Source organism: Zonotrichia albicollis, chromosome 1 (genome assembly GCF_047830755.1).
Source record: "Zonotrichia albicollis isolate bZonAlb1 chromosome 1, bZonAlb1.hap1, whole genome shotgun sequence".
NCBI lineage: Eukaryota > Metazoa > Chordata > Aves > Passeriformes > Passerellidae > Zonotrichia > Zonotrichia albicollis.
In genome coordinates this window covers 3,040,834-3,066,535 of record NC_133819.1, presented here as the reverse complement: position 1 = coordinate 3,066,535, position 25,702 = coordinate 3,040,834, and the positions used below count along the sequence as shown (strand labels likewise).

Genomic DNA, 25,702 nt, shown 5'->3' with positions numbered 1-25,702 from the left:
GTCGCAGACATCTTTTCATTAAAAATCCTTTCCTTAGGATTTCTCCTCCTGAGAAGCTGAGAGGCCTCAGGAACAAAATGTAAACATTGATTATCTGCTGCTGTGGAATGCAACAGGTGCATCTGTGATTGGCCCATGTTGGATGTTTGTAATTAATGGCCAATCCTAGCCCAGTTAGCTTGGACATAAACCTTTATTATTCATTCCTTTCTATTCTTAGTTTAGCCAGCCTTCTGAGATGAAACATTTCCTTCTATTCTTTTTAGTATAGTTTTAATGTAATATATATCATAAAATAATAAATCAAGCCTTCTGAACATGGAGTCAACATTCTCCTCTCTTCCCTCACCTGAAAACCCCAGTGAACACCATCACAGGCCGCGACCTTTGAGACTGCCAACCCACTCCAGTCAGGGAGATTCTCTGTGCTCTGCCTCAGCCAAACCCCAGATCCACTTCCTAATAACCAACATCATCAAATGAGGCACTGAAATTTAATTAAATCTCTTTTTTATAGCTCTCAGTTATGGAAGCAATGGCCTTTCACAGATGAAATGGACAATATAGGAAATTCTGTTTACAGGGCATGAGATAATGTTTCTGCAGAGTCTGTCCTGCCATGCACTGTAGGAATGATCAAAAAATGCTAAAATTGGTCTAAAATTAGAGCATTTCCACTGTATGGTGTCATTAAGGAGATTAACAGAGACTGCCCAGCTGGGTTGTTTTAACATTTAAAGAATTGCAGCACAGGTAGAGAAGGACCACCACCATCAAAGGAGTTATGTCTTAGAATGATTGGAAAACAACCATTAAAAATCCCACAAAACAAAAGCATACAGGATCTGAGAGAAATTGTCTTGAGGCCTGCTGAGAAAAAGCCCATTTATATTTACCTGAAGGCAGCAAAGACAATTAGAGCTGTAATGAGCGACATCACGGATGCTGCATAGCCAGCGGTGTAGACACGCCAAAATGCAGAATAATAGGATTTCTGTGGGGGGAAAAAAGATACATCCCAATGCAGGTGGTGGTGCTGGATGCATCCTGGGGTGCTCATTCCACTGGCACACATTTCCATCAGTCAGTCCCACAATCTCTGTTTTTCATGCCCAAAATCTGTTTCAGGATTTTCCATCACTAATAAAAGTTTTCCTTTGAGTCTTACTTAACCCTACACAGGAGAGAAGTTTCATTCTCCACAGGCTCATCTGACCCCTCTGAGCATGTTCTACAGAAAAATATTAACTGTGATATGCAAACACCTTTTCCCATGTCAGTACATAAAAACTCTGGAGCACTGAAACGTTCTGGTGGGAGATTTGTGAAGCTGTTGCTTTAGACATGGGTCAAATTCAATAAGTATTGATTTTCATAAACAGCTATAGCTGAAAGAGAAATAAAACTCTCAATTTTCTGGTGAGGAAGCTGAAACACTGGTAAAGAGTTACATCAGGTTGTGAAGGTAATTAAAAGCCAAGGAAATCACCCCACAGTTCTTAATTCTCTGGACAATTCTTCCTTGCTGTGTGTTGTAGCACCGTCAATTTTTTTTCATAATTCCCTTGTTTTCAATTAAGACTTATATCCTAAGAAATCCAAATCTATGTTCTAAAAAACATAAAGCTTTTTTCCTTGGCTTTAACTATGCAAATTCTTTTCTGATTCACTACAAGATCACCTAATTATTTAAAATCCCATGACACTAAATTCTCTGAACCCAGGCAAACTTCCTCCTTATAAACCCAGTGGACACTTTGTTCTCTAGCTGATCCCAAATCTGTTTATACAAAAGGCTGCAATTCTAGGTTGAGGCAACAAATTAGCAATTTTAAATAGATCCATAAAGACATCTTGTAACCCTGACATGATATGAATCATCCTGGTGTTTCTGCAATAGTCCTGATCTTTTAAACAGTATTTTCAAAACACAGATGAACATTAGAAAAGAGGTTATTTAATTTAATAATAAAGTGTTTCAATTATTTTATCTGGTTTTGTAGGATGGATTAAGAAACAACATTAAGTACAAAAGACATCATAAATGCTCACTGCACATACAAAATACAGAGCAAGTGGTTCTATTAGGACACAATTGAGATTTTTACTCACTTCCCTGTGTATGCAGCACAGCAGAGATTGCTGATTTTATCTTCCTTTTGTAGTCAAACATTGTGGATTTGACTGGAATAATAAACTAAACACAGGCAGAGCAGAGACAGCAGCTCTGTGCAGAAATCTGCTATCACTGTGAAATATAAATATAGCTCCTTGCTTGATTTTAGCCTAGACCAGCCAGAAATTTTGCTTGGCTTAGCATAATGCAGGGATTGCTTGGAGAAGGCACCTGGAGAGTGAGTTTAGCCCTGCGGGAGAACTCCATGGGGGCTGGAGATGTGTGCTCCACAATACACCTCCTTTCATGAATTTACATCCCTCTGAACTGTTCAGATTATTTCCAGCATCTTTCTAGAAGGCTTTTAAGCAGTTATTTAAATTTTTTAAGCATTTATTTAGGATTTAAAAACATTTCTCTTTTTTTCTCTGCAAAGCACAAATATTCTTATTTATAGAAGGTCATTGAGCTCCAGATATGAACTTCAGGAAGATGAGGAGGAAGGTGGAAATTTAAATCATATCAAGACGTGAATGTGAAAGAAAGTCTGAATCTTAATTGAGCATGAATGATGATTTTCAGAGAGGAAAAATATTCACTTCCTGCTCCACTGAATACCTGAGATAAAGTGGGGAAATACTCAGTGGCATCCAAGAGTTCCCTCCTATGGGTGTGTGTTGGCCACCAGGCTATAAAGTTAAGAAATATTTTTTCTATGACTCAAAGAAAATCTGGAAAAAAAAATACAAATAGGAGGAATACAAAGGAATTTTCCCTGAAAAAAAAAAAAAACAAAAAAAAAAAAAAAAAAAACAAAAAAAAAAAACCAAAAAACCCCCAAAAAAACCTGAGGACAGGTGGGTAGGATTTCCCTGGGAGATGTATGCATGATGAGGATTTTCATCACCTCTGTCAGGGAACCAAATCTTTGTTAGTTTGGACAGGTGAACTGAGCATGAGTTTAACCAACAGGAGAGTTTTGGATGAAGAGGAAAGTGCTGACTGCTGCTCACTTGCTTTACATTAAACCTAATTTGTTAAACAAGTTCTAAGTGTACCTAAAAGTTTTGGGTTTAGCACTGAAAATGGGTAATTTCCAGTTACTCAGGAGATGTTCAAAAGCAGGAAATGAAACTCCCACCTGATCCTCAGGTCCTTTACTGGAACCTTCATCAAAGCCACAGGCAATGGTGTATGGTGGGAATGGCTCTGACCAATATTCCTCCTGTGTGCAGTTCCTCTGAAGGAAACCTGCCATGGGAAAGCACAGCAGAGAATTAATTTTGGGTGCTGGTGCTGCTGTTCTTTAAGTTTGGATGAGTAGCAACAATTTCTTATCACCCCTTTGGTTCCTAAGTTAGGGACTTAGAGGTTGAGTCATGTTCAGTGAGATTAGCTATAAGAATGACAATATTCTCTATATCTATCCTTTAAAAAAATTAAGGGACGTGTTCCCAGTCATTTCAAGATGCAGTGGGACTTGTGCATTTCATACGGGAAATCAACTCTGCAAATTCATTCCTTCCACAGAGGAAATCAAATTATATATTCACAACATATTTTGGGATTTTGGGCAAAGCCCTGAGCCATCTTTTCCAGGCTGGAAGCTCTATAAAAGTTTTTAATCTTGGTCCTGCTCTGACTGCAAGATTGTACTGGCTGAGCTTAGAATGTTCTTTGTAATATTAATTAATGTACAGTTTTATAAATCAGTGATTCTAGGACATCCCTTTATAAATTTAGCAGCATGGTGCACTTGTCCATTGTATTTACATCACCAAAGGGATTAAAAAATTCAGTAGAGCAAAACCCAAAACACAAGAGTGTCAATACTGACCCCAAGCCAAGATGCGTATCTGGATAATTATTGAATGCTGACTGACATAAGAGCATTGTAAATCAGGAAAATATGAAGAAATCCTCAAATACTAGAGTTAATTTAAAATAATTTTTTTTAAAAATAGGGATAAAAATAATAGGAAAAAAATCTTGCCATGTGTACTGGTGAACTCTTCAAAAAATCGTGGGCAGGGAATTTTAACCACTTCCCCAAAAGTGGCTCTGGGCCAGCAGGTTAAACCATCCCAATCTCTGGCACATCCTGTAAAAAAGAAAAAAAATAAAATTGCCTCTAAATAAAGAAAATCACAGAGAACATCACACATTTGATCTTCCATAATGAGACTGTCTCTGGCTCTCCCACTCATTCACATGCAAGAAGAACCACAGCAGGACGTGCAGCTCTGCAAATGAAGGAGTGTTTTCCTTTTCTCCTTGAATGCATCCTTGCTCACACTTGGTATTCCAGCTGGACCTTCCCCCTCCTTATCTCATGAGAGATATGTACCTGAAATTCAAGCAGACACAATCCCAAAGTCAAATCAATTGGAGCTCTTTTCTGTTGTCAAAACAAAAGCCACCGAAATAAAAGTATTGAATAATGATTAGCACTTGTGATTTCTCATTACTCCTTTCCCATTCCTTGAGATTCCTCATTACAGAGTCTAACTGAAATTAAAACTCAGCATTAACCTCTTTATTTCATGTTTAAACATCTACCAATTTCACCTGCCTTAAAGGAAATAAGGGCTGAAGTCCCAGTCTTAGGCAATCAAAGGCATTTTTGTGATGGATTTCCAAAGGGATTAAATTCATCCCAAACTAGAACATCTCAGCATTATAATAATTGACCCTCACTGGGAGTCATTTTATGGAATTCATGAGGTTCCCTAAAGCAGAGCCTGCTGGCTGATGACACAGGGTGTGCTGCTGGCTCTGAGCTCCCTAAAAAGGATTTTCAGAAGTTCCAGTGAATCACAGCTTTGTCACAGCTGCATCACACTGAGACCTCAAGCTGTTGGCAAGTGGGCGTGGGGGGCAGCACAGAAAAATTGCCAGCATGTAAATGTGCCTGAAACAATAAAAAAACCCATCAGGCTCCAACCAAAACGAATCTCTAGGTAGTCATAAGGGGGGATATAAAGCAGGGTTTATATAAAGCTGGGTTGGGAGATGTCATTTCCTTCCATGATTCTTCTCTGCGATGGATGACGAGGCAAATCTGAAGTTGTCAAGTTGAAATGTAGAAGCAATTCTTGCCTGTGGCTGAGCAAAGTTCCTGACTGACTTTCAAAAGGACAGTCCTGAGAATCTCCCACAGAATCATCCTCACATAACCCTCAGGAGGATGAAATTCCTGGTATACCCAATTTTCCAGGGCAAACAGAGGCCCTCATTCATTAGCTGTAACTTTAATTGCCTCAAATCAGTCAGCTAATCTCAGTTATGTTGTTTTTGTGAACAACAGAAAGAGACAGAGCCCTACAGAGCTGATTCATCCCAAATATTGGTGCCTTCTTCCTGAGGACAGGATGAATCACACTCTGCAGATACCTGGCTCTCACTGATGCTTACAGCCTAAACCCAGCTGCTAATTGTCAAATTAATGAAGCCAGGTAATATCAGCCCCACTTAGGCATGCAGTGGCCCCCACACTTACACTCAGCAGCTGAAGTGTTCTTTTTAATAGAAAATCTTGGCAGATTTGAGGGGCTGGGTTTAAAACCCTATTTTATTTGGCAATGTGGAGTTAAAAATTGTATTTGTGTGACCTTGTGTAGGAACAGAACCTGCATGTCTTAAATCTTAGAAATTATGTATTGCCAGTGACTTCTGCAGTTTATATCAAAGAAACTGCTGAGTGCAGGGACTGAAAGGGAATTTTTCATCCAAGGTTTCCAAGAGCCTGGTGGTGTCCAAATCACTCAAGTCTCCACAAAGAAAACCACAGTAGGAGTTGACACCACAGATATTTAAGTCTTGTTCAGTAATCCAGGAATTTTTAGACAGTGAAGAATTAAAAAAAAACCCAAAAAACCCCAAATCTGGAGTTAGGACTTGATTCATTTGACCTATTTTGCACATCTGCTCCAAAATTAAAGGAATTTCACCCTGGATTCTGCTGTTGGCATTCAGTGGACACTGCTCTGTACAAGAATAATGTGGAACTACCTCAGAGGAAAATCTCTGCCACACAGACTGACTCCAGCACAGATTCTGTGACTGCTGAGGTTTGACTCTACAAACTGTGATCCTTCTATTTGCTTAGCTGAGCTCCTGAAAAATGAAACACAAGCAATGGATTTGTACCTATCTTAGTGTAACTTTATCCTCCAGATAAAATATTTGGGATAAAGTAAATTTAAATTAAATTTAAATGATGTTCGCAGTTTTTGGATTTTCACATATTTACCAACAGGCCAATTTTTTTTTTTTTTTTAAATTTTCCTCAGCTCTAATATTTAATTCCAAACTATATTGAGAAAAGCTGTAAATATCAGAACAGACTTTTCATTGAAGTCTTATCTGGAGAATAAAAGATGGAAAGGGGAGCTTTGAGAAGCTCAGAGAGGACAAGGTGGAAGATTTTTAAAAAGTTTAACTGAACTCTCAGAGATTTTTATTTCTTTTGTTACAAACAGGATTCTAAACCCATGTCATTATTTTTATGTTGAAGAGGAAGATGCTGGAATGACATCCTCTAATGCAGCTAACAAATAATTTTTGAAAATGCCTAATTTATACCAGAATTTTTTGTGGTGGTTTACTGTGTCGACGGAAGGAGACCAGGACATCAGGTTGATCATCACAGGCCCAATTTTATTGATCAGCACAGCGGGTTAAATACAGTTCGTAATTAACTTCATGCATATTGCAAAAGTTGAGCTCAGGATTGGTTAGTTACATATCAGCAGTTACACCTACTTTTACATTCCTATGGTCCTACTTTTGATACTTTCTACATATTCTTAGGAGATATTCAGGACTAATCTCTACTCCCTTTCTCCATGTTGCAGCAAGGCCACTGATTGCAAGCTGCTGACATCTCCTTTCAGCTTGCTGACTGCTGATTTCTCAGCTTGACCAGTGGCAATATGTCAGCATGGCCTTTCTCAGCTAACCAACTATTAATAAAGCTCTCCACATTAAAGCTCTCCACATTTCCCCCGTTTTCTTCTTGTGCAAGGAAATTAGCTTGCCAGGTTTTTGCTATTGTACGGCTGACCATGTTTTGAATGCAATTAAAAACACAAGGCAAAATCAGTAAAAACAGTAAAATTACACCCAGCAGTCTTATAGCATAGATCACAAGGTTTCTTAGCCACGGTCTAAGTCTTAAGCTTTTAAGCCATTTGTCAATTCCTAAACCTTCTTCTTCCTTCAGATTGTGAAGTCCCTGTTGTAGTTCTTTTATCTTACTGTGAATGGACACCGAATGGTCAGACAGATTCATGCAACACATTCCCTCAAATTCTTCACATCCATGTCCTTGTGCTAAAAGCAAAAAATCTATGGCAGCTCTATTTTGCAAAACAGCATGGTTAACACTCTGCACATCTGTGGTTAGCATGTCTAGGATTTGTGATGTCTTGTTCAGTTCACTCTTTGCCTAGCACCCTAATTGTTTTGTTAAATTCATAGCCTTATTGGCAGATCCTCCCGGCAAGATAGTTGAAATAACTACTTGTTTGAATGTGCCCCAAAATTGTGGATCTCCTATCGAGCTGCAGTCTAAGTCATGTACGTCTCTTTCTGTTTGAATTTTGACTCAGCTGCATTAGCAAGGACACATTAGGATGAAACAATGACAGTTTACTCAAATAACAGGGTCCACCCTGTGGTCTAGCTGGTATGCCATTCTACGCCCTGTCTCCGCAAATTAAAAATATTCCCGTGGGTAATTTCATTGGTGCAGTGATTTTTGTGCTGTTACATTTACTGTAATGCTGCGGAGAGATTTCACTCACATTCAGGAATGAATCTAGGGTGGCCCATGTTTCTTGTGGTCGGTTTGAAGACTTAAAGCTAAACCATCCACCAGCTGTAGTGTTAGACAAACTGGCGTTTGTACTGCCAAAAAGGTCCAATTCCTCAGGAGGAGAGTGCAAAGCACAGAATACGCTGCATTTCTTTCCCGTAGAGCTTTCCTTAATTGTACCAACAACTCATACAATCATTTATTATTCACTTCCTTAATTGCTGCTTCCTCTATTCGTTTGACTACTCCTGCAACATACATAGAGTCTGTAACCACATTTAAAGGTCCCTGTAAGTTGGATACTGCCCATACTACTGCCAACAATTCCAAAGTTTGTAAACTATCCGCAGGGTCTGCTGTGATGATTTGATGTTTCCATTGTCCTTTTTCTTGCCAAGTGACAGCAGCACGCCTTGACTTCTTTCCTGCATCGGTAAAGGCTGTAATAGCTCCTTCTATAGGGCATTCTTCTCTCAAGGGTCGAGTAATCCAGTTCCATTCTGTCATCCATTGCAAAACTCTAGGCACTAATTTGCTGGTATCCACTTTTGCAGATGATGTCAATAATGCTTCCTGTAAATCCTTTGAGTTAATCAGGTACCAGTCCAAGGTTTCTTTTTCCATAGGCAGTCTAATGGTAGCAGGTTCTCTACCATCCACTTCAAGAGTTCTGAGACGTCCTTTTTTAATTAATGCAGCCAATTGTTCAATTTTTGAACATATTGTTTTCTTATGCTGTAATGGTGGAGACAACCATTCCAACACCTGTATCTCCCCCGTTTTCTCCTGTTGTTGAGAGAGAGCACCAAACAGGTGGCAAGGGCTATTCCAGATAGTAAGGTCCATAGGGTGGTCGAGTTGTCGACGAGACACATACCCCTGTTGTACACAGTCACTGATTTGTTGCAAGGCAAGACGATGCTCCTGTGTCAGACATACAGGAGTAGTAGGGTCAACACCCTTTAATAAAGGCCGCAGGGTTTCTAACAAATGATTCGGTATTCCCACAATAGGCTTTAGCCATTGTAAGTCCCCCAGTAATTTCTGTGCATCATGTAGAGTCTTAATGTCCAGTTGTAACTCCAATTTTTGAGGTATCACTTTTTGATCCATCAAAGTCCATCCCAAATATTTCCAAGGCTTTGTAGTTTGAATTTTCTCTGAAGCAATATCAAGTGAATGTGAAGCAAGGGTATTTCTAATAATGTCAATCTGCAAAGAGGAAAATGGTTGTTGCTGTGCAAACAAGATCATGAGCATGCATAAGGTTATCCCCTTTTAGAGGCCATTGCTTAACCATCACCGGTGTATCTGTTTTCCAGGTGAGTGGAATGGGGAAAGTCCAAGCAATGGCAATTACCCCAAAGGGTGCTGATTAGTTAACACCACTCCCAGTTGTGTTAAAATGTCCCTTCCAATTAGGCAGGAGACTGTAGGAGGCAGTTGCACAATTGAAAACACAGCAGATATTTGTTGATCTTCAATGGACACAGACAAAGAAGGTGACCTGCTTGCCAATGTAAATCCTCCTACTCCGGTGAGCATGTTTGCTGATGGGAATAGAGGCCAATGCTGTGGCCATGCCTTTGGAGAAATAATGCTGGTATCTGCTCCTGTATCCAATAATCCATAAAGGGTTATGCTTTGATGCCCATAAGTAACTGTGACCTTTTGCTTTGGTCTGTTTTGTAAATCCACAGTTAAAAGTGTAACACCAGTGGAGCCAAAACCCTTTTCATCCTGTGCTTGTTCAGTAAATGGTTGTATTCCAGAGGTGATTTGTGATAGCGGTATCAATTGTGCAATACGTTGTCCTTTTGTAATTTTAATTGGAGGATAGAGGGTGTAAGCCATGATTTGTATTTCCCCTGTAAAGTCTGCATCAATAACTCCAGGCAAAACAAATAATCCCAACATAGTTGTAGAAGAGCGTCCTAATAATAATGTTCCACATGTTTGTCCATTTAATATAAGAGGACCCTTTACTCCAGTTGGTATTTGCTCCCTGTTGTTGCGGGTTGCAGACAAGAGGTGGCTGCGATGTCGCGGCAGCTGGTGCTGGTGTCTCTGATGTCACGGCAGCTACTTGTGTCTGGGCGCGGCCCCCGTGAAACGCGCTCTGCTGACAGTTTCCCGACCGCCGTCTACAAGCTGTGGTGTTGTGGGAGCTGGATCGGCAGTGAGCCACTTCGGAGAGGAGCAAGAGCAGCTAACACCTGATTCTGAGCAGCTAACACCTGATTCTGGGTAGACTCTGCCTGCTTTTGTAACCCCAATCCTAACTCCTTTATAGCATCTACTAGAAATGCCTGCGAAGCAGTTGGCATTAATGCCATTCGCTCTAATGCTTCCTCAATGGTCCAATTTGCTCCCAAAGTAGATAATACTCTTTGGGTTGCTGGATTACTATTTTGAAGGATACACTGCTTCAATATCGCCCCCTTAAGAAAGTCTGCCACACCGGCCCGATCTATAGCAGCAGCCGCCCTATCGATAAAATTTCCGAATGATTCTTCTCTACCTTGCTTAATACCCATATAAATTGGTAATCCCCCTGGCTCTTTAACCATATCTATCGCTGTACGCACCAATCTCATAGCCTCTCTAAGCTTATCTGGTCCCAATATCATCTGTGCCTCTGTACGCAGAAATGCTCCTAATCCCATAAGTTCATCCACTGTCACTCCATGCAATGGATCTCCCGGAGCCCGTTGTACAGCAACTGACTCATTTACTAATGCTTGCCAATGTGCATTAAACAATAATTGTTGATGCTGAGTAAATATTAAACGCACTATCCCTTTTAAATCATTTGGGCATAAAATCTGAGTGTTAAAGAGATAATCTAACATTTGCTTAACAGGTTCACTTTTTACACCAAACTGACTAACTGTAGAACGTAGCTGAGCTAACAACTTCCAATCTAAGGCAGAATATGCTGCCACATTATGCATAAAATTCCCTTGTGCATCATATTGTGGTGTATAAGTAACAGGACATGCAAGACTAGAAGCAATTTCTACGGCTTCACCATCTCCTATTTGCATCGCCTCTTTTGCCAAAGCAGACCAAGCCTCCCTCCTTTGTTTAGCCATTTCCCCCCATAGATCACGGTGTGCCCTTGGGATGGGAGCTGGCTCTTTGGAGGTGCTATGCTGCTGGCATTTTAGTGCAGGCGCCGAATTTTCGCATTGGGAAGGCAGTAAAGCAGAGGCTGGCTCGCGAGGGGGAAGCGACCCCCCCGCAGCTGCAACCGGAGTTTGCTCAGGCAAAGCCGGCGCGCGCGGGGGAAGGAGCCCCCCTCCCGCCGAAGCTGAAACCGGAGCACGCTCGAGCAGAGCCGGCTCGCACGGGGGAAGGGGCCCCCCCGCTGGAGCTGTAACCGGAGCCGGCCTGCCCGGGGGTAGCGGCGGAGGCAAAGCCGGCGGCGGAGGCAGAGCTGGCTTGCCCCCCCCACCATCCGACCCGCCTGAAGCCGGCAGTGGAGGCAAAGCTGGCTTGCTTTTACCTCTCCCACCCGGCTCGCCTTCCCCCTCAGACAAGGGAGGCGCAGACGGTTCCGCACTTTCTAAAGGCATGTCCTCAACACCACTATGCTGGGGATTTTTAGGCATAAGTATCTTAGTTACAGAAGGTGCTAAAGGGTCATCCTCACGACCATATCCTATATTCCTCTTATGAGCTTCTGTAGCCCTTTCTGCTGCCTTTCTCTCAGAGACCTGCTGAAGCAATGCATTATACACTACCCGCCATAATTTCCCGAACTTTTTAGCTGATTTATCCCCATCTAACACAGAGTCCATTAACACCTCTCCAAAATTTTTCCACTCTGAAAGCTCATGTACTGTATGTGGGTTAGTAAACATACCTATAGAATGACCATAAGCTAACAACCCCGGTAATTCCTTTTTTAAATCTATCTCTTTTACCCCTCGCTTTTCTAAATTTGAGGAGAATAAATCATATGCCGCTTGCCTATCCATACCTATTCAGTGCGCACTGTTTAGCAGCTCCAGGCTCCGGCGACACGTAGGTAGCTTGAGTCACAGATGTGAACCTCAAGGGTGCTTTTTATAAATAATCCAGTCTTTGTAAATAATCCGGCACCGTCCCGCTGCTAGGACCCCCACCCAACTTCCGGACCGTGGCGAGTTCCCTTTTTTCTTTGTAATCCGAGAAAAAAGGACAGGGGTTCAGCGTTGCCGCATCGTTGCCCGCAGCGCTGCCCGCATTCTCCACCATTTGTCGACGGAAGGAGACCAGGACATCAGGTTGATCATCACAGGCCCAATTTTATTGATCAGCACAGCGGGTTAAATACAGTTCGTAATTAACTTCATGCATATTGCAAAAGTTGAGCTCAGGATTGGTTAGTTACATATCAGCAGTTACACCTACTTTTACATTCCTATGGTCCTACTTTTGATACTTTCTACATATTCTTAGGAGATATTCAGGACTAATCTCTACTCCCTTTCTCCATGTTGCAGCAAGGCCACTGATTGCAAGCTGCTGACATCTCCTTTCAGCTTGCTGACTGCTGATTTCTCAGCTTGACCAGTGGCAATATGTCAGCATGGCCTTTCTCAGCTAACCAACTATTAATAAAGCTCTCCACATTAAAGCTCTCCACATTACTGTGTGTTCTAAGTGCAAAAGGTCCAAGAGGCATTTTGGACTTTAATAAAGTGTGTGTGAGAAATAGCACTAAAATAAAATAAGAAACTAGAAAAGGAACACAAAGCATGAGAATAATTGGAAATTCTGCAGAATAATATGAAAGACAAAGGAAATATTGTGGGGTTAGACCCTGATTTTCACCAGGGTGCTAAAAGCAGACTTCCAAGTCATTCCAATAATTCTATCCCAACCAAATACCTGAAGTATCTTTGTCTCATAATTCCTCTGTAAGGAACAGACATCTAAAAATTCATGAAACTGAAAAATCTCACTGAGGTGGATTCAAATTTTTCTAAGCAAAGCTGACCAGAATAAAATATGGCTGAATTTTTGAAAGAGTCTGAACATTCTGAAATTCCATGTTGAGTTATTTCTAGGCATGTTTCCAAAACCCCAGGAGGGAACAACACCTTACACAGCATTCTAAATGTATTTTACAGGCTTTGTTTTATGTTCATTTTAGTTTCAAAAATTTGTATCATGTGATAGACTTCTAAACACCACCACAATTAATCTTTACAAGCAAATAAATAATGTTTAAAGTTGTAAAAATGCAACATTTTGAAAAACTTGGGATTTTCTTTAACTTTTCCCTCCCAAAGAATATTTTCACCAGATTGGAATGATTCCCAATGTAACACAATTTCAGTAGGGTCTTCAGTTCCTTCTGGCGGATTTTCTTTGGGGTTTTGGATGTAAATAAAGAACACTTCAGTAAAGTGAGACATTCCAAGCCAGGGGATGCCCATCAGGACCTTTACCTTTAACATCAGGTGAGGCAGATTCGTTGTGTTCCGAGCACAGAGCCTCCTCTTTGACCACCTGCTGGAATATTTTGCATTCTGGGTGGATTCCAGTAACCTTGGCAAGAGAAAGACAAAAAAAGAAAAAAAAAAAAGCAAAAAAAAAGCAAAAAAAAAAGCAAAAAACCAACCAAATAAAAATTAAAAAAAAAAAAACACAAAAAAACCCACAAAAAATGAAAAACAAAAAGAGACAAAAACCCCCACAAATACAAAAAAAAAAAAAAACACAAAAAAAACCAACCAACCAAAAACAAAATGAAAAAAATACACAATAAAAAAAAAGGAAGAACTTAGAATGAGAAATGCCAGTTTGTACCTCATGGTTTCTATCTTGAGGTCTATGAATGTGAAAACTCCAGCTGAAGTTGGGTTTCTTTTTTTTTACAAATAGAACACATACAGGATATTTTTATCCCCTTTCCTTTGCAGTTATGTTTTCCACAAAACTTAAATGTTCACCATTTTTGGATGTTCATATATTTCACCAACTGGCCAAAACTGGATGAATCCACCAGCTGTGGGATTATTCACATCAAGTTCTTCAAACTTAAATACAGCCTGACCACAGAAATATTTCCTCTCCATAAACCAAGTATCATTAAATAATTATTTAAAGAATGCTAGTCTTGGCTGTAATTTAATCTGAATGATTGAAAAATTCTATGCATGTGTTATCCGAGGATATTGCACACACCTTAGATCGAGGAGCTGCTTCCATTTTAACAGACGAAAAAATGAGATAAAAATAATTACTTCATTGGCAATCTTAAGGAATTTTTTTCTCTCACAGGTAAGGGTACTTTTAAGCAGCTAAATTGATTTCTAGACAGCAGTTGTAGAATAGGGTTTAAATTCATCCTCTTAGTTACAGATATTTAGTCCCATTTATTGCCATGTATTTTGCTTGACCTCCATCTCCCACTCCAGAAGGTTCTGTGTCCCCTGTAGTAGTCCTGTGTCATCACTCCTGTGATTGTGAAATGTTCTTAATGTTCTTAATAACATTATCATTAATGTTCTTAATTAATGTTCTTAATAACCTACACAACCCCAAAACAGCTTCCTCTGCAAAGGCAAAGAAATTCTGAGAAAGAAACTCCATGCCAGTGCCTACACTTGATTTATCTCATCTTTTGCAGTCCTTGGGAATTTCAAGGATGTCGCAGACCCCCAGCTACATCCCTCAGAGGTAACCCACAGTCCAGAAATGGTTGGTGCTGGTTGGGATGTTAGAAAATATTTCAGCCCTCTTGTGTAGACTCTGCATTAAGTGTAGACTCTACATCAGTCCTGTGCAGAAGTCTCAAATGCATTATTTGATGTCTCAAATGCATTATTTGATGTCTCAAATGCTTCTACACTTTTAGGAAACTGAATTAAATTGAGTAAAAAAAGTCACTGAACTGGATACTGGATCAAATATTGGGATGTTGGGATCTTCAAGACACAGGGAGTCTTATATGGAATAAAAATTCTCTTTTTGTGTCCTGTTGCTTGCTTCTTTCTGACCTATGCTATTTAGGACAAAGCCAGGGGCTCAGTTAGCAGGGATTTTAGTGGAAAAGGATGGACTGAAGACTTTTCAATATATTTTTGAGGAAGGCTGTCGGCCCTTTTAACCTCTAATGACTTTAAAAAGTCAGTGCAGATGCAAACATCACATCCATATTGCCTTTTCAATCTCAGAAAACTGATTTATCAGCTTTCAAAATGTTTTCAGAGAGCAGAGCAACCGATATTCCTTTTAGCTTCCACAGAAATGTTACTGAAGTTATGCAGACTATTCCATCTCAGCAATAATATCTGCCAGGGGGCAAAAATTAGAGCACAACTTCATCTTTAAAAACCTTTAAAAATTCTGCCTACATTTGGGTTTTAAAGTAGCATAGACAGACTCGTCTTAATTATGAGGCCCCAGAGATGGTTCATCCATGCTAATATTAGAACAGAAAGAGGATTAGGGGCACAGTTTGAAAAGAAGTTAAGACATTGTGCTTTTTTATGCTTTATATTACTCCAGTGGGTAATTCAGAATACATTTTATAAATCAGCATGAGTGACTCTTAAAATAGTACTTTTTGCTCTTCAACTATAGCAACTCAATTCTGAAATGAAATTTTTCAGGTATTAGGAGGATCCCTGCTCATCACTTTACATTTAAACAGACATTTCACTTTGCAGTTTGCCCACATAACAAATGAATTCTCTGAGTAGAAGTAACAAAATAATTGCTCCATAAATCTCTCAGTATTTCAGTTCATAAAGGTGGATTCAGCTGGACAGGAAAAATGCCATTCCTCTAATTCCTGGAATTCCTGGATTTTATAACAGTGATAATTTTGTATTTGGAATATTCTTAGGTTTGGAGTGCAAAAGTCGTGGCAATTTGAGATGATGTTCTGCCATCTACTCTGAGTCCTCTGCTAAAAGGCATAACCCAAAATGCAAAACAAACCACAAAATTTGCAATGTCTTGGAAAAAAAAAGCACTGAGGAGTGGTGGGTTAAATTAACTCCCACCTTGTGGCAGAAAAGTTGGGAATCCTAGAAGCACACAGAATCAATTCTGAAAAAAATCAGAGGAGGAAGAGTTATGTTTTCTCCAGAAGTCAGAATGAGGGACACTGAGGGAATGTGCCAGACTTGCTGCTCACCTCCTGTCTTCTATCCCTGCTAAAACCACACCTGCTGAACCTGAGCTTCAGTCACCATTATTCATCAGAGCTCTTGGAAAAATTGAATTCTTCATTTGCAATGGCTGGGGAAGCTCATACCCCACCCCTGGGAAGGTGGTGCTGCCTTGGTTTTACACATGACAGAGGAATTGCTAAAGGAGGTCCAGGTATTCCTGCCTCTGAAATTTAAATAAATAATCAGAAATAAAAAAGATGTGATGATTTCTTTTGGAAATCATGATCCACTGGTGGTGATACCCAGAGGTTGGGGAGGTGCTGGCACAGGGTGCCCAGAGAAGCTGGGAATGCCCCTGGAAGTGTCCAAGGCCAGGCTGGACAGGGCTTGGAGCACCCTGGGATAGTGGAAGATGTTGGGGTTGGACCTGGCTGATCTTTAAGGTCCCTTCTGAAGAGAGTGGTAAAGAGAAAGAAGGCAAGAGCATGGTAAAGAGGATGTGAGAGGTTCCCGTTACAATACCATAAATCTTCTTTTGTGTTGTATATTCTAACTCTCACCAACCAATCTAGTACAAGATACAAATCCTATAGCATTTACATACAGCCTATAAGAATCATTACATTACTGTCCGGTTTTCGGCTGTTTGAAGGGCCTGGAAAGGCCCGGGGTGGCCTTGGGACAGCCCGCGTATCAAAGGACGAGAAGAGGCTTCAGTTCTTTTCTCGGTCTCGGTGTTTATTAATTGTTTATCTAAAAGATTTTCTCTCGGCCCGACAGAGCTCTGCTCAGCAGCCAGCCATGAGCACACTCCCCTGCCCTCCGGGCGGTCACCTATCTTTATACTCAAAGTTACGTGTACAATATTTATCATTTTTCCCCAATACCTTTCACCCTTATTGCCCGGTGCACTTTCAGTAATGACCAATCCCAAAGTGCCACCATCACCACAGAAGATGGAGGAGAAGAAGAAGAAGAAGAAGGACAGGACACGCCCCAATTCCTCCATCTTACTTCTCTAAACCCCCCTGTACAGAAATCCTAAACCCTGTGTTTCACTCTCTAATTAACTAATCCCTTCACCATTCACCCCGGTGAAACCCTCCTGTCCTCATACAGGTGTTGTCTCCTGTGTAGGATCAAAGTCCAGCCACCAGACACTTCTGGCAACATTCCAGGACTCCCGAGCCCCCCAAGGGTGCTCTCGGTGACTCGGCACCTCAGTCCTGAGGTGCTGAGATCCCACACATTACCATACTGTGTTACATTTTAAACCCTAAAAACTACTTTTTGGACCCTTTCTGTCAAGCAAATAGATCTGCTCTGTCCCTTGGACCTGTCTGCAAGCAGAGGGTGTTGTTCCATCAACAGGGGATTACCTTCAGCTGGCCACACCATTGTTTTCCAGTTGTTCAGTAACGGAGGTATCTCAAAGCTTGCTTTCATTTCAATCTCACTTATAGTTTCTATATTCTCAAAATCTTTTGCCAGGAAATCATATTTATTAGGCTTTCCTCTTTCATCATCCCCAACACCTTCCAACCCAGTCCATTCTGGGATTCTTTGATGCCCACGGTGGGACTGCAGTAAATCCCACTGACAGTCATAGATAGAGCAATTAATCATTGGCTCAGATTTGATTCCTTCTGGGTTCTGGATTTGGGGTGGGCAGGGCTACAACCACAGGCACCCAGACATGTTATCACAGACCAGTGACATTAAATGTGGAAGCCCAGGGTACTGGGAATATTTCTGTGTCTGCTCTGGGGTGCCCTGACCCCCAGGGCAGCACTGACTCTGACCCTCATCCATGGAGAAAGTTTCCCAGACTTCAAGATAGACTGGAACCCACAAAAGTGTGCAATAGATTATAGAAAGCAGTGTGGGTGTGTCACTGGGTGAGGAATTGAGGTTTTGGGATTTTTAGTGTGTTGTGGATGGCAGCAAGATGGAGGGCACAGGGTGTCATCCTGGGTTTCTTCTTCATGCTTCTTCTTCCTCCTTCTCCATGGGTTTGGGTGGCATTTTGTAATTGGGCAGGAAAGTCCCCATTGCAGCTCTGTGGGATCAGTTATTGGGTTAAAAGGGAAAATAATCCAGGTGTCAGTTCTTAATTGGATAGTTTAGTCTGAAAAGACCTTGTAAGAAAAGATTGTTGGCCATTTTGTGCCTTCTAATGAAAGCTGCTGAACTCACAGCAGTGAGATGGTTTTACTGATAAGGAATAATAAACACCTGAGTGTGAACATAAACTACTGTCTCAAGTGCCTTCAGTCCAGACCCAGAGAAACCCACAACTGGAACCACCACAATTAAATATTAAATATCACTGACACTTCAGGGTTTGAAAATCAATATCAAACCCTATTTCAGATCTAACCTACAGACTATCACATCAGAAGCCAAAACAGGGTTGGAGTTATTAATTTATAAACACACAGCCTGATTGAAAGTAATCCTACTGTTGGACAGAAAAAAAAGAAAAAATGACACATATACAAGAAATCAAGAGCAGTGATGATGCTTCAATTTGTTGGTTTTCCTCAGGCTTTGAGAAAAAAGAAAGATATAAAACCTTTGTACAGTTAAAGAAAAGCCTTGTGGGCAGAACATTACTTGTGATTTGTTGTCTATGACTTATTTTCTGTTATTAATCTCACAGAGCCTTGAGTGAAAAGTTTTTGCTCTGATCTACCTGCAAGTGTTGGGTGTTGGGGCTTTCTAAAATGCAGGAGCTCTGCATTTGATGCAGGGGCATTTTATGGCAATTTGGGAGGCATCTGCTGAAAAGTTGGATTTTGTAGGAAAAAAATAGCTCCTGCTCACCATAAAAAAAGGAACATTTAGGAACCAAAGCAGAGCAGAGCTTTCTGAGACAGACAAGTCCAATCTGGCACAGTGTTCTCTGTCACAGCAAGTGTAAGAGGCTGATTTAAGATGTTATTCCTTGCATCAATATTCCTCAGCATCTCAGCAGTAACCTGGCCTGACTCTCACTCGAAATCACAGTGGGGTGCTTTCATTCCAAGATTCTCACAGAAAACTTTGAAATTTTAGGAAATGTTGTGGACACTCCTCAAGGAATTGAGCTTTGCATTCCTGAGCATCACAACACAAAGGGCTTTTTTACTGGATTGGATGTTACTGACCAGTTTGAGTCAAAGTTCACAGAGGTATTTTGATTTCTAGTCCTTACCACGAAAACAATCTTGCCTGGAACATAGTGAACACTAAAAAATTACCTATGACAACCATGAGCACGCTAAAAACCTGAGACAGCTTAAAGAGACAGATACTGGGCTTGCATTTAACTTTAGACTTCATTTTCTTCACATCTTGTAGGATTATTGCCCTGAAACCCTAAGTGGCTTATTCACTGAGAGTAGTAGAACATTGTTTTCTATTTCCTCTGTTCCATGATAGTTTATTTATTTCCCCAAATCTACACAGAAAAATCAAAGTAATGGCACTTTGGGCTTTGATTCACTTATGTTGGACAACAGGAAATTTAGCAAGCACTGGGAGGAGTGTTTCAAGCAACATCTTCATGCCACACTTAGTGCAATTTAATTAAAAGCAATCTTTCCTGAGAGTCCATTCAAAAATGGTGCCCCTAAGCTGCTGTGGGGGTAGAAAAACTGTAATTTAGATGTCACACAAAAGACAGATCTTCACTCATTAACAAGTCCATTAGCCCACTTGGGGAAAAGGAGGGACATTTTCTATGCTCTCTGAAAATTAGGGAAGTGCTTCAAAGCTGGGCACTGAATATATTATTCACCTTTGAAAAGGCAATTCCAGGGGATCAAAGAGCCAGCAGTAACACTCAGTCTTTTTTGAAAATTAATCAAAGCTTGAAGAATTGGCTGAATTCATTGACAAGATGAGAGGGCTTCAAGAACTTGAAGGCTCTTTCCAGTGATCTGCTTCAGCTTCCCATGCCCTGCAATCCTAAAGCCTCACAAATAGGTTTTACGTCAAGTACATAAATCACTGACTGAGAATATTCATCACTGTTCTTTCTGCCTCTGCCTCCTGAGCTCGCATCCACCCAGATCCCATCTCAGATATGCTCTGAAATTAATCCTCTGCTCCCAGTTCCCTCTGTCTGTGCTTCCCCAGCTCCTCTGATATGGCTCTGATGCTTGAATATTTTAGTTCTCCCTCACACAGAGCTGTCTGCCATTCGTGTCACACACAGAATCCCACCCTGGAGGATTAAAACTCACCTGGTATTTTAGAACACAGAAAAGCACCATTGCAGACATCTTTTATGGAAAATCCTTTCTTTAGGATTTTTCCTCCTGAGAAGCTGAGAGGCCTCAGGAACAAAATGTAAACATTGATTATCTGCTGCTGTGGAATGCAACAGGTGCATCTGGGATTGGTCTCATGTGGTTGTTTCTAATTAATAGCCAATCACAGTCCACAAACCTTATCATTCATTCTTTTTCTATTCTTAGCCAGCCTTCTGATGAAATACTTTCTTCTATTCTTTTAGTATAGTTTTAGTGTAATATATATCATAAAATAATAAATCAGCCTTCTGAAACATGGAGTCAGATCCTCATCTCCTCCCCAATCCAAGAACCCCTGTGAACACAGCCACACAGCACAGCAAAGAAAACTCCTGCATCCCCATCTTTAAGTGTGGAATGAAGTGTTCTGTTAGTCCTGAAAGTTGGCCAGGATTGCCAAAGATATCAGGCAGGAGAATCAGGATATGCTTTGAAAAACACACATTTTTTCAGTGAAATTTTAATGGGCAGGAAAGGCTTTTAAGATGGAGGAAGATTCATGGTAAAAAAAGAAGATAGGTTCAATGACAGACAAAGAAACCTCAGCCTTTTTCATAAACTTCCCAGTCTGTTGTATGTGTCTAAACCTTCCATCTGCTTAACTCCCCAAAAAGCCAAGTGCTGATTAAAAATCTTTGGGACTGGGGAGTGCAGGGCACTGAAGTCAATATTCCCATGTGCTTTGGAGGGATCTGGGGCCCACCCTGAGCTCCATGAACTCCTGTCCATTTCACAGCCACATTCCCACCCTAAAAACCTTCCTGTCCAAGCCCTGGCCTGTGAGTAATTCTGGGATGTTTATAATGCCAGGTGTGTAGTGCTGTGTTCTGCCAGAAAACAAGAAGCAATAAAAAAATAAAGATTTCTTATGCAGTAAATAGAAGTCAGCTCAACTCTTACAAGCTCAGTTGCATCCATGTAGGATTTTTTCACCATCCCCAAGCCGTGTTTGCCACTGTGGGCTCTGGAAAGCACCAGGTGAGCCCAGCAGTGACTGCAGAACTGCAGTGCCCAGCTGTGAATTCAGCTCTCACACCAAATCCTGCCCTCAGCCTCCAGCTCTGACACCATCCTGATCCCAGGAGCCTCCAAGCCCCAAGCTAAAGGCTCATTTCCAATCCTTCTCTTCAGTCAGCTAAATAGATTATTCCACGAGTCTTTTTGGCTGAAAATGACTACCTAGAGGATATTTTCTGTGTTTGTTTTCTCTCTCTAACTCGATTACCTGTGGAAGGAGGGAAGCTGAGACACTGATTGCCTCACAGTCATTTAGAGGAACATATTTACATATTTTCAATATTGTTTTCAAGACATTGAAGCAATTCTTGAATGCTCCTGTGTGGATTGGACTGTATTTATATGACTGTGTTTAACTGCATGACCTTACAGAGAACAGCACTTGCTGTACATATTTATCCATGTATATCATTATATGCATTCACTCATAGGTATTCTTTATGAGACAACACAACCATATTAATTTGTTTTGTTTATGAATGCTGTGTAATTAGTATTACCTTGAGAAAAATTAATTTATCAGCGCTCTTCTAGATTGAGTAGAACATTTAATTATTACTAATGCTTGAAGAATAACAGAACACTAATAACTGGGGATCCCTATTTTCTGCTATTGCAAGTATTCCTGTAAATTAAAGAGAAATTTCTCCTTTTCTGTATAGGTTTTTTGCCTGCAGGTGGGATTCATGTCATCTAATTCCTCAAACCTGGAAGTCAAAGTCCTGCAGCAAGTTCATTTAATGGATCTGTATTCCTGGAGTGTTTCCATCTCTTCCCAGCAACACTGAAGAAGGCTCAATGAGTACCTTCAGACCAGATTCCTAATTTTAGACAGTTAATTGTAGATGATTAATCTAAATTCCCCCATCAAGCCTCCCTTAATGATCAGTGGGAGCAGACAAGCAGTTCCAGGGAAGGATTCCTCCTGCTTTGCTCAGACACCTGTTTGAGGACAGTGACTGCCTGTACAGGAGCCTGTCTCCCTTCATTAACTCCCTCCAGGCTTAAAAAAGCCTAAAAACAGATTATTCCAAACATCCTGCTCCCCATGGAGAGGAACTGAAGGTCTGCAGGGACTAGGCTGGCAGAGGAAGCACAAATTAAACACAGAAATTGAGACACACAGGTTGTTTCACTGGGAGCTCAGCATCTTGCCATGGGTTTGGATCCCCCTATCCATGAGCACAATAATTTGCTGAAGGGATTGTACAGCTCAGAGGGACCCACCTGTGTTTCCATTCTCACCTCCATTCATTAGATCAGAGCAAAGCCCTCCCCAGAAATGGGAAATGTGGGGGTTTAGAGAGGAAAGCAGTTTAGCACAGCAGGGGGAGCAGCGAAGGCAGAGCCTTTTCTGCTCTTTGTCCTCTGCTTCCTGAGACTCTGAGCTCCTTAAGGCATAAAAAGTCATTTTTAGGCATTTCAGCCTCCCCTGCTCTCTGTTGCCTGTCACTTACCAGTGAATGGTAATTCTTTCAGTGTCAAGGACTCTGTTCTGCAAGGCACAAATGCACCCCTGTGGAGCTGACAGGAGATAACAGTGCCCAGCTCCACAGAGGAAGTTTTCAGGATTAGCCCTCTGCTTTATTTTCATATCTGGTTAATGACTTATTTGCAGAATCCATACAGGAATTATTTCTCTGATCCTTTGAAACAGGAGGGGATTATTCCCTCAGTACATTTTAGGGGTCTCAGGCCTTCCCTGACCCACTGAACATGCAAAACTGAGACACAAACCCCACTGAACATTCAGAGCACTGCCTCTCACCAGACATGGAGTTGATGTTCATATTTTGAGGCCAAAAGCTGTGTAGATCATGCAGTTCACAGAATTTCTCTTGTTATGGGCACAGCCTGCTGCAATGTGCTGCAATATTAAAATGATGTATGGCAGCCCCCAGATGTGCACAATCCATCACTTTGGAGCAGCTCCACTCTGCTGACAGCTGCAAGAATGAGCTGTGTGCCTCCTTTAGGTGTAAAAAAGGCTGGCCCAGATGCCAAAATCACTTTACCTGCAGCAGTTTAAGCCTTTTAAGCTGCCTGGTTTTGCATGGAAGAACAGAACTGTACCTGATAACAGCTGCACTGGTGAGGTTTGCATTGCAAGGACCCACAAGCTGTCCCTTGCACATAAATCTGTGTAAATACAGAGGAAAATACAAGATCCAGGGGTTGTGCAGGTGTGAAAATTTACATCCCATCTCTCATGTTTGGAAATGAAAGATCAGGATCACTGTGATATTTAGGCTCTCACATTTACCCACAGAGGAAAGCAGGCATTAGAGAAGCACCCACTCCATCTGGCTGTCCCAGAACAAGATGGAATGTTGCCTGGGAAGGTGACTCTCTCCTTGCTGCTGAATCCCAGCCCACGCTGAACATTTCACTGTGAAATGAGTAAAGTTTGAATTAACGAGTCCCCGGTAATCACACCCAGAGGAAAGGTTCCAAACTCTTCCCTCAGGCTGAGCATGGAGGGCAAAGAAGAGAAATTTCTGAGCTTGGATTTGCACTAATTTGTGTTCAGCATCCCAGGCAGGGGCAGTGATGGAGTGTGGAAATCAGGGAGGGATGGCAGTGCCTGGATGGAGTCCCCACCACCTGACTGGGGGCTCTGTACAACTCACAAACAGGATGGGGCTGCCAGGAACGTGCCTTGAGCTGTTTCATTTTCCAGCATCAGTCTCATTACATGGTTTTGACAATGGGAAGATGCCAGCAGCTCACATCCCAGGCAGCAGACCAAGAACTTAATGTTACAACTTACTTTATAAGTTTTTTGCCCAATCACACAAAGCGAAAGCACATTGACAGTAGTTCCATCCAACCACTATAAGCACAGGTACCTTTGGTTAAACAATGCTTGCTTATTTCGAATACAGTACCTGCTGGTAAGCCTTAAAACACAATGCACAGAGCTCCATTATTAAGCTTAGAACTCCCTAATATCTCACTAGATAAACTTTTCTGTAGCTTAGAGGAGCTTATTCCAGACAAGTGTTAATACACAGACCATTGTTCTATTTATCCTTGCTTTTCTACAGTTTAAATAATTTTTCTGACCAATCTCATAGCTACTGCTTAGCTCTAATCACAGTTCTGCTGTCTCTGAGGCCCTGCCTTTTGCAGCTTTCCCAGAACCCTCTGATTTTGTGGATTCCCACATCCCTGGGCTCATCCATCTTCCCTGATGTCCAGTGGCACAGGCTCTGCCCTGTGCACACACACACCAGACAGTTCATGCTCCTGCTTGGTGATTTTAGAAACCTCCAGCTCTGAAAACATCCCTGCCCTCTCAGAGAGGTAAATGTCCTCATCCATCAGGAGGAACTGCTCCTTTCTAGCTATCCTCCTTGTCCTGCAAAGTTGCCTTTCTCAGGACAGCTGGCACAGAGACCTGTCCCCTTCTGTCTGTCCAAAGCCCTGCCACAGCCATTCTGATTTGGGGATGCTCTTCTGTCCTCTGCAAACTGCAGTTCTAAACAATGGAAAAGTCATTTATTAACAGCATCTTGAAGCTGGAAAATTTTAATCAAAGGAGCTCGGTCAACACATTAACTCAGGGATATTTTTTTTATTTCCTTCCCTCTAACATCTCTGTCTCGTTTTATATTTTTCTTGTTAATGCTTTCCTTGGTTTTTTCTGTGTTTCTGTCTGCTTCTCATTAGGATAAAAGTTACCCATCTCCTGCGGACTTTCCCCCACCCCGGGGCAGCGGCGGAGCCATCCAGCTGTGGCCGGGCTCCAGATGTGCGCTCCCCCCGCCCCAGCGGTTCGCACTCACCAGCGGCAGCAGCAGCCAGCGCAAAGTTCGCATCCTCCGCAGCAGCCGCCGGCTCCCGCCGCTGCCTCTGCCCGTTGTGATGCTGCCAAAAGCCGAGGAGGCTCTGCCCGCCCCCACCTGCCCAAGGCCCGCCCCGAGAGCCTCCGAGCTCCCCGAGCATCCCCACCGCAAAATGGGAGCGGAGGGAAAAGGATTCTCCTGTCTGGAAACCCAGGGCACTGGGAATATTTCTGTGTCTGCTCTGGGGTGCCCTGACCCCCAGGGCAGCACTGACTCTGACCCTCATCCATGGAGAAAGTTTCCTAAACTCCAGAATAGACCTGAATCCACAAAAGTGTGCAATAGATTATAGAGAGCAGTGTAGGTGTGTCACTGGCTGAGAAATTGAGGGTTTTGGGCTTTTTAGTGTGTTGTGGATGGCAGCAAGATGGAGGGCACAGGGTGTCATCCTGGGTTTCTTCTTCATGCTGCTTCTTCCTCCTTCTCCATGGGTTTGGGTGGCATTTTGTGATTGGGCAGAAAAGTGCCCATTGCAGCTCTGTGGGATC

General features: G+C 41.7%; 1 protein-coding gene across 3 annotated transcripts in view; it reads right to left on the bottom strand.

Annotated features, from left to right (window-relative positions):
- LOC102070662 (vasoactive intestinal polypeptide receptor 1) overlaps positions 1–25,329 on the bottom strand; it is a 37,592-nt gene extending 12,263 nt beyond the window's left edge. The window contains exons 1-5 of one of the 3 annotated variants that reach the window (XM_014270148.3): positions 25,155–25,329; positions 13,376–13,456; positions 4,110–4,217; positions 3,258–3,367; positions 897–994 (exon numbers count right to left, since the gene is read on the bottom strand). In XM_014270148.3, the coding sequence (XP_014125623.3) occupies positions 897–994; positions 3,258–3,367; positions 4,110–4,217; positions 13,376–13,456; positions 25,155–25,314 (557 nt within the window). In that variant the 5' untranslated portion in view covers positions 25,315–25,329. Of the gene's footprint in view, positions 1–896; positions 995–3,257; positions 3,368–4,109; positions 4,218–13,375; positions 13,476–25,154 lie in introns of all 3 variants that reach the window. The other 2 variants (XM_005491437.4, XM_074543801.1) reach the window with 2 other exon arrangements.
- Positions 25,330–25,702: the final 373 nt, after the last annotated feature.